At 39.6% G+C, this 12,903-nt stretch overlaps 1 protein-coding gene across 1 annotated transcript in view; it reads left to right on the top strand.

The window, feature by feature from the left end:
• The first annotated feature begins 5,676 nt into the window (after window positions 1-5,676).
• The window catches only part of LOC136875662 (tubulin beta-4B chain), a 43,792-nt gene continuing 36,565 nt past the window's right edge, over window positions 5,677-12,903 (top strand). The window contains exons 1-2 of the mRNA XM_067149208.2: window positions 5,677-5,827; window positions 6,222-6,330. Of these exons, the coding sequence (XP_067005309.1) occupies window positions 5,771-5,827; window positions 6,222-6,330 (166 nt within the window). The 5' untranslated portion in view covers window positions 5,677-5,770. The remainder of the gene's footprint in view (window positions 5,828-6,221; window positions 6,331-12,903) is intronic.

The raw sequence follows: 12,903 nt of genomic DNA on the forward strand, positions 1-12,903 counted from the left end.
GCAACCAAGAATGAGCTAGCTGGAAAATTTATAATGTCCAATAACGGACCATTTATATTGGTATTATAAGTGGTATGTTCCGAGCTGTCAGCGGAGAGATGGCGTGGAATGACATTAGTAGACGAATAGGTTTGAATGGCGTTTATAAAAGTAGGAAAGATCACAATATGAAGATAAAGTTGGAATTCAAGAGGACAAACTGGGGCAAATATTCATTTATAGGAAGGGGAGTTAGAGATTGGAATAACTTACCAAGGGAGATGTTCAATAAATTTCCAATTTCTTTGAAATCATTTTGGAAAAGGCTAGGAAAGCAACAGATAGGGAATCTGCCACCTGGGCGACTGCCCTAAATGCAGATCAGTATTGATTGATAATAATACTTTATTAATGGTAATACCCCATCACACAACCTCATAATTTTGGACCTATCACTGCATTAGTCACTCATCACAATAAGTGTTTCACTTATTGTTTCACCCGGGAGAGGTAACGCGGGATACTTCCAGACCCCCATGGTGAAATCTGGAATTTCTGAGTCTGTGTTTGGTTGGCTGTACTGCTAATACTTAGTCTACCTTCATTCAGGTGTTCTCTTAACAAGTTCCTGCATGCATCTCCAGTGTTCTGTGCCTTGGAGAAAGAAAACAGCCAGTTAATGTGACTGGGGTGCCCGTGGACCCCCACGTCACCATTTGTGGAACTTTTAATTTATATAAGACTAGGCGATACTGTTGAAAGTGATTATAATATTTATGTGCACGAACTATATGAAAAATGTTTGCAAACCTTCCATTAAATGAAATGTCGTATGGCTTTTAGTGCCGGGATATCCCAGGACGGATTCGGCTCGCCAGGTGCAGGTCTTTCTATTTGACTCCCGCAGGCGACCTGCGCGTCATGATGAGGATGAAATGATGATGAAGACAACACATACACCCAGCCCCCGTGTCGTTGGAATTAACCAATTAAGGTTAAAATCCCCGACCCGGCCGGGAATCGAACCCGGGACCCTCTGAACCGAAGGCCAGTACGCTGACCGTTCAGCCAACGAGTCGGACAACCTTCCATTTATGCTGGAGAACACATAAAAAGTGAATGTGAATGAATATTACAATGAAACAGAATTGCAATTAAAACTCAAGTGATAGCAAATGGTGTTGTCAGGTATTGTTGTTGTATCTGTTTTTTGACATGACAATGAAGTTACTTTACACAATATTGCAGTTTTATTTTCTGTTAAAACCTCGCTTACTGTTTATTTAATAAAATTTGGTTTTGCTTTCATTCCAGTATCACAAAAGACAAGAAACTGATGGGGGTCTGGGGACACCCCACGTTACTACTGGCTTTAAGAAAAGTCACGTTACCTCTCTCAGGTTAACGACCTACATTAAACCTGTATATATATTATTATTATTATTATTATTATTATTTTTTTTTTTTTTCCTGCTGCATCTGCTGAGATAGTAGGCATATAAACCTCTTCTTCTGATATGGGAAATGGCTTGGTGTCTATCTTAACTGAAACAATCCATTTGTAGAACATGGTAACATACCTATTGTCATATTTTAATATTCTTTAGTAAATAAACCCGGATTTGCTTACTTGATTTTGTGAAAATAATTCTGTAGTCATCTGACCAGAAATCCTGCTCTTCCTGTCAACATACTTCACTAATTATATCTCACCTTAAATTACTTTTTATGAAAGAGTATACCTCTTCAGGATGATGAAATTAGACAGAAGTATACGGATATGATTAGTGAGACGTTCCAAACAGTGAACAGTAAGCAGATTCAGGATATAGAAAGAGAATGGGTGGCGTACAGGGATGCTGTAGTAGAAACAGCAAGGGAATGCTTAGGAACAACTGTGTGTAAAGATGGGAAAAAGCAAACATCTTGGTGGAATGATGAAGCGAGAGCAGCTTGTAAACGTAAAAAGAAGTCTTATCAGAAATGGCTCCAAACAAGGGCTGATGCAGACAGGGAATTGTACGTGGACGAAGAAAACAGAACAAAACAAATAGTTGTTCAATCCAAAAAGAAGTTGTGGTAAGATTTTGGTAATAACCTGGAAAGGCTAGGTCAGGCAGCAGGGAAACCTTTCTGGACAGTAATAAAGAAACTTAGGAAGGGAGGGTAAAAGGAAATGAACAGTGTTTTGGGTAATTTACGTGAACTCATAATCGATCCCAGGGAATTACTGGAAAGGTGGAGGGAATATTTTGAAAATCTTCTCAACGTAGAAGGAAATCTTCCTGGTGGTGCCGCGAACAACTGAGCTCATGGGGAGGAGGAAAATGAAGATGGTGATATTACGCTTGAGGAAGTGGAAAGGATTGTAAATAAACTACATTGTCATAAAGCTTCAGGAATAGATGAAATTAGACCTGAAATGGTGAAGTATAGTGGGAAGACAGGGATGAAATGGCTTCATAGATTAGTAAAATTAGCGTGAAGTGTTAGTAAGGTACCTTCAGATCGGACAAAAGCAGTAATTGCGCCTATCTACAGTATAAGCAAGGGAACAGGAAGGATTGCAACAACTATCAAGGTATCTCATTGATTAGTATATCGGGCAAAGTATTCACTGGCATCTTGAAAGGGAGGGTGCGATCAGTGGTTGAGAAGAAGTTGGATGGAAACCAGTGAGGTTTCAGATCACAGAGGGGCTACCAGGATCAGATTTTCAGTATGTGCCAGGTAATTGAAAAATGCTACGAGAGGAATAGACAGTCATGTCTATATTTCGTAGTTCTAGAGAAACCATATGACAGAGTACCGAGGGAAAAGATGTTTGCCATCCTGGGGGGACTATGGGATTCAGGGTAGGCTATTAAAATAAATTAAAGGCATTTACGTTGACAATTGGGCTGCAGTGAGAACTGATGGTAGAATGAGTCCTTGGTTCAGGGTACTTGCGGGGGTTAGACAAGGCTGTAATCTTTCACCTCTGTTGTTCGTAGTTTACATGAATCATCTGCTGAAAGGTATAAAGTGGCAGGGAGGGATTCATTTAGGTGGAAATGTAGTAAGCAGTCTGGACTATGCTGACGACTTGGTCTTAATGGCAGTTATGTTGAAAGCCTGCAGTCTAATATCTTGGAACTTGAAAATAACTGCAATGAGTATGGTGTGAAAATTAGCATTTCGAAGACTAAATTGATGTCAGATTGGTGATACAAAGCTGGAACAGGTAGATATTTTAAGTATTTAGGATGTGTGTTCTCCCAGGCTGGTAGTATACTAACTGAGATTGATTCTAGGTGTAGCTTCAATGCAGTGAGCTCGCAGCTGCGATCAACAGTATTCTGTAAGAAGGAAGTCAGCTCCCCGATGAAACTATCTTAATATCGGTCTGTTTTCAGATCAACTTTGCTTTATGGGAGTGAAAGCTGGGTGGACTCAGGATATTTTATTCAAAAGTTAGAAGTAATAGACATGAAAATAGCGACAATGACTATTTTTTTTTTTTTTTGCAAGTTGATTTACGTCGCACTGACACAGATAGGTCTTACAGCGACGATGGACAGGAAAGGGCTAGGAATGGAAAGGAAGCGACCGTGGCCTTAATTAAGGTACAGACCCAGCATGCCTGGTGTGAAAATAGGAAACCACAGAAAACCATCTTCAGGGCTGCCGACAGTGGGATTCGAATCCACTATCTCCCGAATACTGGATACTGGCCGCAATTAAGTGACTGCAGCTATCGAGCTCGGTCGACAATGATTTCCGGTACGAACAGTTGGAAACAATGGCAGGAGGGTACTCAGAATGAGGAGATAAAGGCTAAGTTAGGAATGAATACGATGGATGAAGCTGATGCGTAAACCGGCTTTGGTAGTGGGGTCAATGGTAGTGAGGCGAATGGAGGAGGATAGGTTACCTAGGAGAATAATGGACTCTGTTATGGAGGGTAAGAGAAGTAAAGAGAGACCAAGACGATGATGGTCAGACCAGGTTTCTAACGATTTAAAGATAAGAAGAGGTATAGAACGAAATGAGGCCACAGCACTAGTTGCAAATAGAGGCTTGTGGCGATGTTTGGTAAATTCGTAGAGGCTTGCAGACAGAATGGTGAAAGGCATAATGGTCTATAATGAAGATGTATGTATGGATATACCGTACCGTACATTATATTTAAGAAGCTCTCTTTGTGTAGTAATAGTCATTGATGTTTACTGGCAGAGTGCAGTAACAAAACCAACTTCAAAGTCTAATTTAGAATGAGCTATAGGTAACATATAGGTAGGTACCAATTTATTTTATGACTCCCACAAAGTTTTGGTATCAGCTGGTACTATAATTACATACTGATGTGCCTATTAGAGGGCACTGCATGCATAAGTATAATATGTACCTTGAAGTAGGATAGTGAGCCAAAATTATTTTCTAGCATTCTATTTGTTGAAAATTAGTGCGTATCGATTGATAGAAGGACATCAAGACATAAATGAAGAGGGGAGAGTTCATTATTTATGCCTAACGGCATTACAAAATATTGGTAAATGATGAGTGTTTTCAAGTTTCTCTCCATGGTTGAACGGTCAGCATGTTGGCATATGGTTCAGAGGGTCCCGGGTTCGATTTACGGCCGATCGCGTCTGATTAACTTCTCTGACTTGGGACTCGGATGTTTGCATTTGGCCCAATACACTCCTCTTCACACCCACGGACACAGCACACTACACTGAATACAGCTCTTCACAAAGGGTTGGTGTCGGGAAGGGCATCCGGTCGTTAAACAGGTCCAAGTTTACAGTTCGCACCAGCGACTCCTCCAGGGTGTGGGATAAGCGGTAAGCCTGGAAGAGGAAGATGGTTGTTGTTTTAAAGAGGCACAACAGAATAATCAGAAGCCCTTAAATATATGAAGAGGACCATGACAGAAATGAGAAGCTGTGAAGCAGGCTGATCAGAAAACAGAACAGAAAAGTGTAGAGCTGCCTACCCTACAAATGATCACGGTGAAATTTGAACGAACACGCAAGAGGAGTAATGTATCCAAATCATTTCAAATTGAGCGAGTTGCAGGAAAAGCAGAATGAAAAACCTCTCATTAGGCCTAAATATACAGATTCGCTTTCAAAATAACTGTAATGATCGCAAATGCAGGATTGAAAGGTACGGGCAAAAATATGCAGTTCGCCCTATTACTGTTACTATCATTATCACCATCAATTTATTTTATCTCTCGAAACCCCGTAGGCAAGAGCACGGTAGTGTCGCTTTGTACAGACATATTTTCAAAGAAAATAGCACTTTTTTTTAAAAACAATATTTCATCATGGCCATCTGTACGATGTAAAGAAAAAGTAAAAGTATATATGAGCTCGTTGTTTTCCATCCCGAGCTTTACCTTTCTTTGTTATCAGTGTCTCCCTCCAAATTCTATTTGAAAACTATCTTCAAATCTATTGGATGATGTACAGGAGCATGTCAACCAATCATTTATCAAGTAGTTTATTCCGTATGAAATTAGTTCCTTATAATTAATAACCAGTGGTTTATTTATTAAGATTATTATAAAATAAATCTTAATTAAATTAATATTATCTAATTTTGATTTATTTCTTATTAGTTCTTGCCATAAATTTAAATTAATATCTTGAAGCGGAACATGCGCAACAATACCGCGTGCAATCCTTTCCGTCCTCTGTTTCAAATTCGTTGTGGAAGAGCTCAGACGTAAGCAGGATAGTGGTACTGGAAGTAATTGGTTTTCTATCTCCTATCTATCTGTTTTCGACAACAGACTTTGAAAATGCGAGAAATTGTTCATATTCAAGCTGGACAATGCGGAAATCAGATTGGAGCTAAGGTAATTTCATATATATTTAATGGTCTTTTATGGATGTTTTCTTCGCATGCTTAGTGATGTTATTGGTGAATATTTCTAACCCTTCCCTCTTTTATGAATTAATCTGTTCATGGTAGAGGAATAATATATTGTATATTAATATAATGTAAAGAGAGAGTTTATTGGTTTCAAGCTTCACATATAATTTGTGTATAATGAACCCATGGAACGAACACATTTTGAAAAAAAATTTCCCCCTGTAGATTTTTAAACGTGCTGTGATTGTGGTGAATTAGAACACGTGCCGTAGTTACATCTTAGGCCTAACTGCAAGTGGCTCAAGGTTCTCTTTATGAATAATTATTTAATGTGTGAAATAGGAATGAATTCATGACCTGCAATTTTGTTTTTTCAGTTTTGGGAAGTAATTTCAGACGAGCATGGCATAGACCCCACTGGCACTTACCATGGCGATTCTGATTTACAGCTCGAGAGAATAAATGTATACTACAATGAAGCTACAGGTGAGTTTGCAAGATTCACATGGTCTACTAGTAATTATTAGTTTCATTGTGAAATGGTAATGTAGACAAATGTGCATAATGTAGAACTGGATAGTTAGTGCACAAGTCTATGACTGAACTTGCATGTTTATGAAAACTACATGATGTTGGTCACAAAATTCACATGCTCATCTGGGTTCTGGATTCTGGTAAGACTTCTACTTGTGTATTTTGTTATGGTAATAAAACAAGGAAATACATTAAGTGGCAAAACTCTTTATTGAGTATGCATAGCATCTCTTCAACAAAGGTAGGTCTTAAGGCCGGTCTCCACTAATTAACATTTAATAATAAGAAGAATAAGAGAAAAGCGCACAGCGTGCATAAATGTTCTACATATAGCAATTTATTACAAACTATGCACTTCATTGCCGTATCGATTAGGTGGTAATATTTTCTTATATAGCAATTTAGTTGCTGCAAAGTTGAGTTAGAGATATACGTCTCTGGTGACACCATAGCACGATACCGATCACACGGTTCACATACACACGATACTTCGTCCGGAAAGTGGAAACCCTTTTTCTTCCACATGCGAGGGTGGAACCCGTGCAATGCGAATCGCGTCAGCGTGTGGCGCAGATCGTAGTCCACACTTTTCCAGTCTGTAGACATTGCTTTAGTCGAGTAGAATTCCAGCCATATCTCTTTCTTGTTCTGAAATTCTCCAAAGAGTTCCTGATATGCCTTTGTGGATGGTAGGGGCATTTTCTGTCTTAATTGTTCTATAGGTTCTCCAACAAGCTTGTATGTTAGTCTAGATGGAGTGAATTTCGATGCACATAAGTCTCTTAACACGTTGGGTGCCACGTGCCGCCATATGGCGTCACGGTGGTCTTCAAATTTGAGATGGCGTGACGCCATATGGCGGCACACCGTTCTTGAAATCAGAGTTGGCGTGACGCCATATTGCGGCACAGTTGAGTTTCAGGCGATGCGCCGTAGATAATCAGCTGTGACATCTATGCGGGTAAAATTGGTACTACGTGAAGGGCGAACTTCAGGGTCTATTCCAGCTATGTATTTTTACTGTATGCCACCATATGGCGCCACAGTATTCTTCCGAAGCCACTGAGTGGCCTGTGGTCGTTGTCACAGGTGAAAGCGTGCCAGGCATTGTTTATTCCTCGTTTACGTACGTATTATCACTCAGTTTATATAGTTGTGCAAAAATATAAAAAAATGGAAGATATTGGTAATCTTATGAGGGAACACATACATGTGTTACACTCGGATTCGGTTGAAATTTGGTAGGAATATTCGTGGGAGACAGTAGAATGCTAAGGTGAAAACTGCATGTACCCAGCGCAAGTTTAAACGCCAAAATTGAACAAATAAATAGTCATAAAATTAGAAGTGCCGCGGGAGTATCGGGGTGTGGCGGAGAGGTAGGGAGGAGCGAAGCAGCGGACGTGAAACAACCGGGCTGCGCCAGCAGCCAGGTAGCGTAAGGTTAGCGCGTTCCCCTTAACTTCCCGATCAGATGTGCAAAACGTAAATATGAAAACAGCACATGAAACAAGTGTACCGGGCGAGTTGGCCGTGCGCGTAGAGGCGCGTGGCTGTGAGCTTGCATCCGGAAGATAGTAGGTTCGAATCCCACTATCGGCAGCCCTGAAGATGGTTTTCCGTGGTTTCCCATTTTCACACCAGGCAGATGCTGGGGCTGTACCTTAAGGCCACGGCCGCTTCCTTCCAACTCCTAGGCCTTTCCTATCCCATCGTCGCCATAAGACCTATCTGTGTCGGTGCGACGTAAAGCCCCTAGCAAAAAGAAAAAAAGGAAACAAGTGTACAAAGGACGATGTTTGAACAACGATGCCAATAAGGTTTGAAAAATTACGAGTAACAAGAACTCGGGCGTGCCGAGACGCATATTTTCAATGTTAAGAGTTATCAGAAAACTGTTATCAACAATATGTCATGTAATATAAGTACTTGTTTTGCATTTTACTAGGTTTTCATAAATATTGCGTTAATGTGGATTAGCAAATAAATATCTCGTATTTGAAATTCGCATTGCACATTCCATGTCAAAAAATTCTGTGACACCATATGGCGTCACGCTATATTTTATCTTTCCTAAAAATTGATGCGACACCATATGGCGTCACACATGACCATGGTATGGTGAGATAAAATTTACTTAGTACATCATATAAATATATCCCAAGATTATATAAACAGACTACAATGCGTACAATTGCTTTGGCACCAGCGGAATGCAATTCAAAAACAAGCCTGGCACCAGTGGAAAAGTGTGCTACAATCGGCTTGGCACTCAACGTGTTAAGATGTGTTGCTTTGATCTGCTCGATGTCTTTTGAGATTTGATTTGGTGAAATGTGTCCATATTCTAGTCCGTAAGTCACTATGGGCATTATCTTGGTGTTGATCTTTGTGACAGTGGGTACAGAGTCTTCGCAGGAGTTGGATGTCATTGATGGCCGTTATGGCTGCAGTTGCTCTATTCCTGATGTGCTTAGTGTAGGTTGTTCCAGTGGTCTGTAGTGTCATTCTGAGATAGTTAAATTCCTTTGCTATTTTGATTGGTTCCTGGTTTGGAGTGAAGAACAGTTGGTCTTTGACAGTTATTTTCCCTCCCTTCCTAAATATACGGACTGATTTTTGCTATTGATCTCTAGCTTATTCTTCTCTGCCCAATATGTTAGGTGATACATTCATTCCTGTAGTACCTCCAAGTTTGATGAGCCTAGTGCATTGTCTGCGTATGAGTAGACAGTGAACCTGTTTCTTTAGATTTCCGAAGCACTCGATAACGTCTGATGTTGCAAGATTGAACAGTGGGGGGCTTGCTGGATCACCCCGCAGAATTCCATTGGTCTGTGGTATCTCTGTCGAAGTTTGTATTTTGTCTTTGATGATGAGCTCGTTTAGTTATATGTTGTCCATGATCGTTTTGTCTTCCCCGATCCTACGTTTAAGCTTATCGATGATTATCTGGTGGTCCAGTAGGTCGGATGAAGAGAATTTTGCCACTGTTGCTTCTTACAAGATCTTGAGACGGGAGGAAAGGAGAATGTGGGTACAGCAATATCAGTAAAGAGCACAATGTGGATGACATTCTGAATGAGCTAAAAGTAGAAACTTTCTGAGAATGTCTGAGCATGATTTTAATGTAGTTTAGGAAAAAAAATACTTCTTACCATAAGAGAAGAGGACACAGTTACGAGCAGCTATTCCACCTCACCTGCGTCGGATAACTGCATTTCCGCACTGTATAATCTTTGTCCACTCCCATCCCAGATTTTTCTGAACTTTTTGCAATTCTGGGCTGTACTGGGAGCGGAGGGAGGCTAGTTTTCCTTTCTTTTTTTTTCAATGCACTCCCGGGAGAAATTAGACAACTTGAGTTCCGGGAAACTGTCGGCTTTCCTTGCTTTACCTCGGTATTCCTTCGATGAGACGTCCCACAAAGAAGGCCTTTCTATTATATCATTAAGTGCAGAGTAATCTTGCTCCACCCCATTTGACTATACATTTTAGTATAGTGCAGAGAAAGACACGTGCGCCTACTGTATTTGTAGCTTGACTATAACTTTTTTTTTCTCTCCAAGAGAAGCACGTCGTTTAAGCTATCTGTTGGCATGGAAACTGCCCTGGCAGTATTAGAGCATTCAAGAATTATGGTTGAGTTTCTATGAGTTTTGACTTGACAGTTAACCAGAAGTCGGACATTGGTGCCAAATTGTTATCGGTATAAACAGCACAGATACCCAACACAACACGAACGGAAATGTCTATACTCTTAATATAAGTCCAAAATCAATTATTCTTTGTAGCAAAATGCTTAACTCACATAGGATGAACAATAACACATTTAGGATAAGGCTATAATATAAGAAAAAGATCAACGCTCAAACAGATAAAACACAAGAAAATGAAATGAAATTTCTACTTACCGTTTTGAAGGAAAAAATTCTACGAGGGAAATACACGACTCGTTTTCTGAGTCCCTATCGGCATTGTCATAGTCTGTTGAGGTTTCACTCTCCTGGCTATTTCATCAACCATATCAACTGGGTACTAGTGCTTTTTTTTTTTTTTTTTTTTTTTTCACAAGGTGCAAGAGTTCCCGCCTTCCTTGTGTTATCATGAAGCGAAATATTGTGCTCCTCCAACCATTCAACTCATTTCTAGCTGCCAGTGTTCGTGCTTTGTAAAGAATGACAGAGTGAACTGACTTAAGACTGCCGTAGAAATTGAGCGCAATACAATACACAGCTGATAGCACGTGTTACAGAAAACAGATCAACACTGGTAACCGAAACTAGAGTGTAATGCGCTCTATCAGAGCAATTGGCTGCCTATGTTCGGCTGTTTATTAATTCACTTAGCCCCTGCCAAAAGGCAGCGCTCAAATGTCAAGTCGAAACTCATAAGAACGGAACTATAGGGAGTCTTCATTTGCATACCCTTTGTGGCCCTTGTCTTTCTTTGGCCAATAATTCATTGTTTGAAGTGTCTGAACCCTTCAATTTTTTTCCCTTCCATTTAGGATGGTTGCCTTGTACTTCCTCTTAAAACAGTCACCACTGCCTTTCCAATTGGAGACCAGTATCAGTTTGTTCAGTTATTAGGAGCGTTATAGGAGTTCTCGAAGGACACTTAACAATCTTTGGTAAATAACCAGCATCAAAATGGCTTTAGTAATCAACCAGGAACTCCTAATACATTCATGTTACGAGGAAGCCTCTGCTCATCTACAGATAGAGAGAATGACTTGATAGTATTTCTAGATATATTGAAGGCCTTCGATGAGAGGCCACAAACATCTCAGATTGACTATACCATCTCAGCCACTCTGCAGGTTAATAACTCCAGCTACATGAACGTTGCAGTACTATCCACATAAATACATCTGTCAAGAAAACACAAGATCTATAGATAGTTCAAATAACCTGTAATTGACATGTTATGAAAAGGATACAGCATTTAAATTTTCACCAGAATGAATCAAGAAGATATATTCAATATAATGGACATTAATGTACTCGCGAATTTAATCACTGGAAGATAAAGTTACTTATTAATCAAAATACTTCAGAAATTTTAAAAAAATGCCGTGTACTATAAATTGCAGAGAGCATAGAGTTAACAAGGAAATGCACTTTTACTTTCCCGTAATTTCTGTCTGTATGTACATGCATCACGAGAAAACAGCTGAAGAGAATTTAATAAAAATCGGTATGCAAAGTCGGTGAATAAGTTGCTACAATCTAGGCTGTAAATAATTTTATTCACGCTAACTGAAATGGTAGTTTAGGGAAGGCCTAAAATTTAATTCTCAAATATTTATTATAGGTCATATCTTAATGAAAGTCGGAATAAGTTGCTATAATCTAGGCCATAAATAATTTTATTCACGCTGGGGGAGATAGTAGTTTAGAGGAAGGCCTAACATTTAATTTCCAAATAATTATTAGTGGTTGCATCGATAAATACTACATAACTAAAGTTATATAGTATTAAATTTCCGATCATTTATGTCTTATAGATTGTTACCATGCCGGGTATGATCAGATATATTCATGAATTTGAATTTTTGTTACTAAGTCCATATCAGCGCCGAGTCACAAGAAAATGGCTCAACAGGATTTAATGAAAATCGGTATGTAATGTTGGAAAATAAGGAACTACAGTCTATGCTATAAATAATTTTATAAGACACCATAATATCAGAGTCAAAAGAAAACTAAATGTGATGGCCTATAATATGCAAAACTCCTAAAAATTAATTTACAATAACATAACTTTGACGGTTGACCATTGTTTGCTTTGTGTCTTCCGTTGCCATTCATCTCCCATACATTGGATTACTGCTGCGTACCGAATATTTCTGTTTTAATCTGCTTTACATCACACCGACAGTTAGGTCTTATGGCGACGATGGGATAGGAAAGGGCTGGGAGTGTGAAGTAAGCGGCCTTGGCCTTCATTAAGGTATAGCCCCAGCATTTGCCTGGTATGAAAATGGGAAACTACGCAATAACATCTTCAGCGCTGCCGACTGGGGTTCGAATTCACTATCTTCTGGATGCAAGCTTACAGCTGCACGCCCCTAACCACAAGGCCAACTCGCCCCGTCGTACCAAGTGTAACAGTCTGCCTGAATATTGGCGGGAAGTAGCTGGGGAGTTAGATAACTTTCTTCTTTAGCATGCTATTCCTCTGGTTCCTAAATTCTTTGATACTACCAGTGCATAATGCACTGGTTCATCATAGCATTCGAGCTATTCAATCCTACTCTGAGGCACTGATTGGAACGAGCAGTGTGCATATTTAACGAAATAATTGCTGTGGAGTGGTCACGGCTGTCTGCGGCCTGGTCACTCCAGCTCTGGAACTTTGGACTTTTAGACCAACACCGTAATACTATTTGCTAAAAGTGAGAAAATGTGCAGTTTTTCAATAATAGAGTATTTTATATGATAACATTGCTTTCAGTTGCTACTTTCCTACTGACGTTTTTGTAATGACCTATGTTGACTTCAGTTAGGAAAGCCAGTCTTT

The sequence above is a fragment of the Anabrus simplex genome, chromosome 6, assembly GCF_040414725.1.
Source record: "Anabrus simplex isolate iqAnaSimp1 chromosome 6, ASM4041472v1, whole genome shotgun sequence".
NCBI classification, from domain to species: domain Eukaryota; kingdom Metazoa; phylum Arthropoda; class Insecta; order Orthoptera; family Tettigoniidae; genus Anabrus; species Anabrus simplex.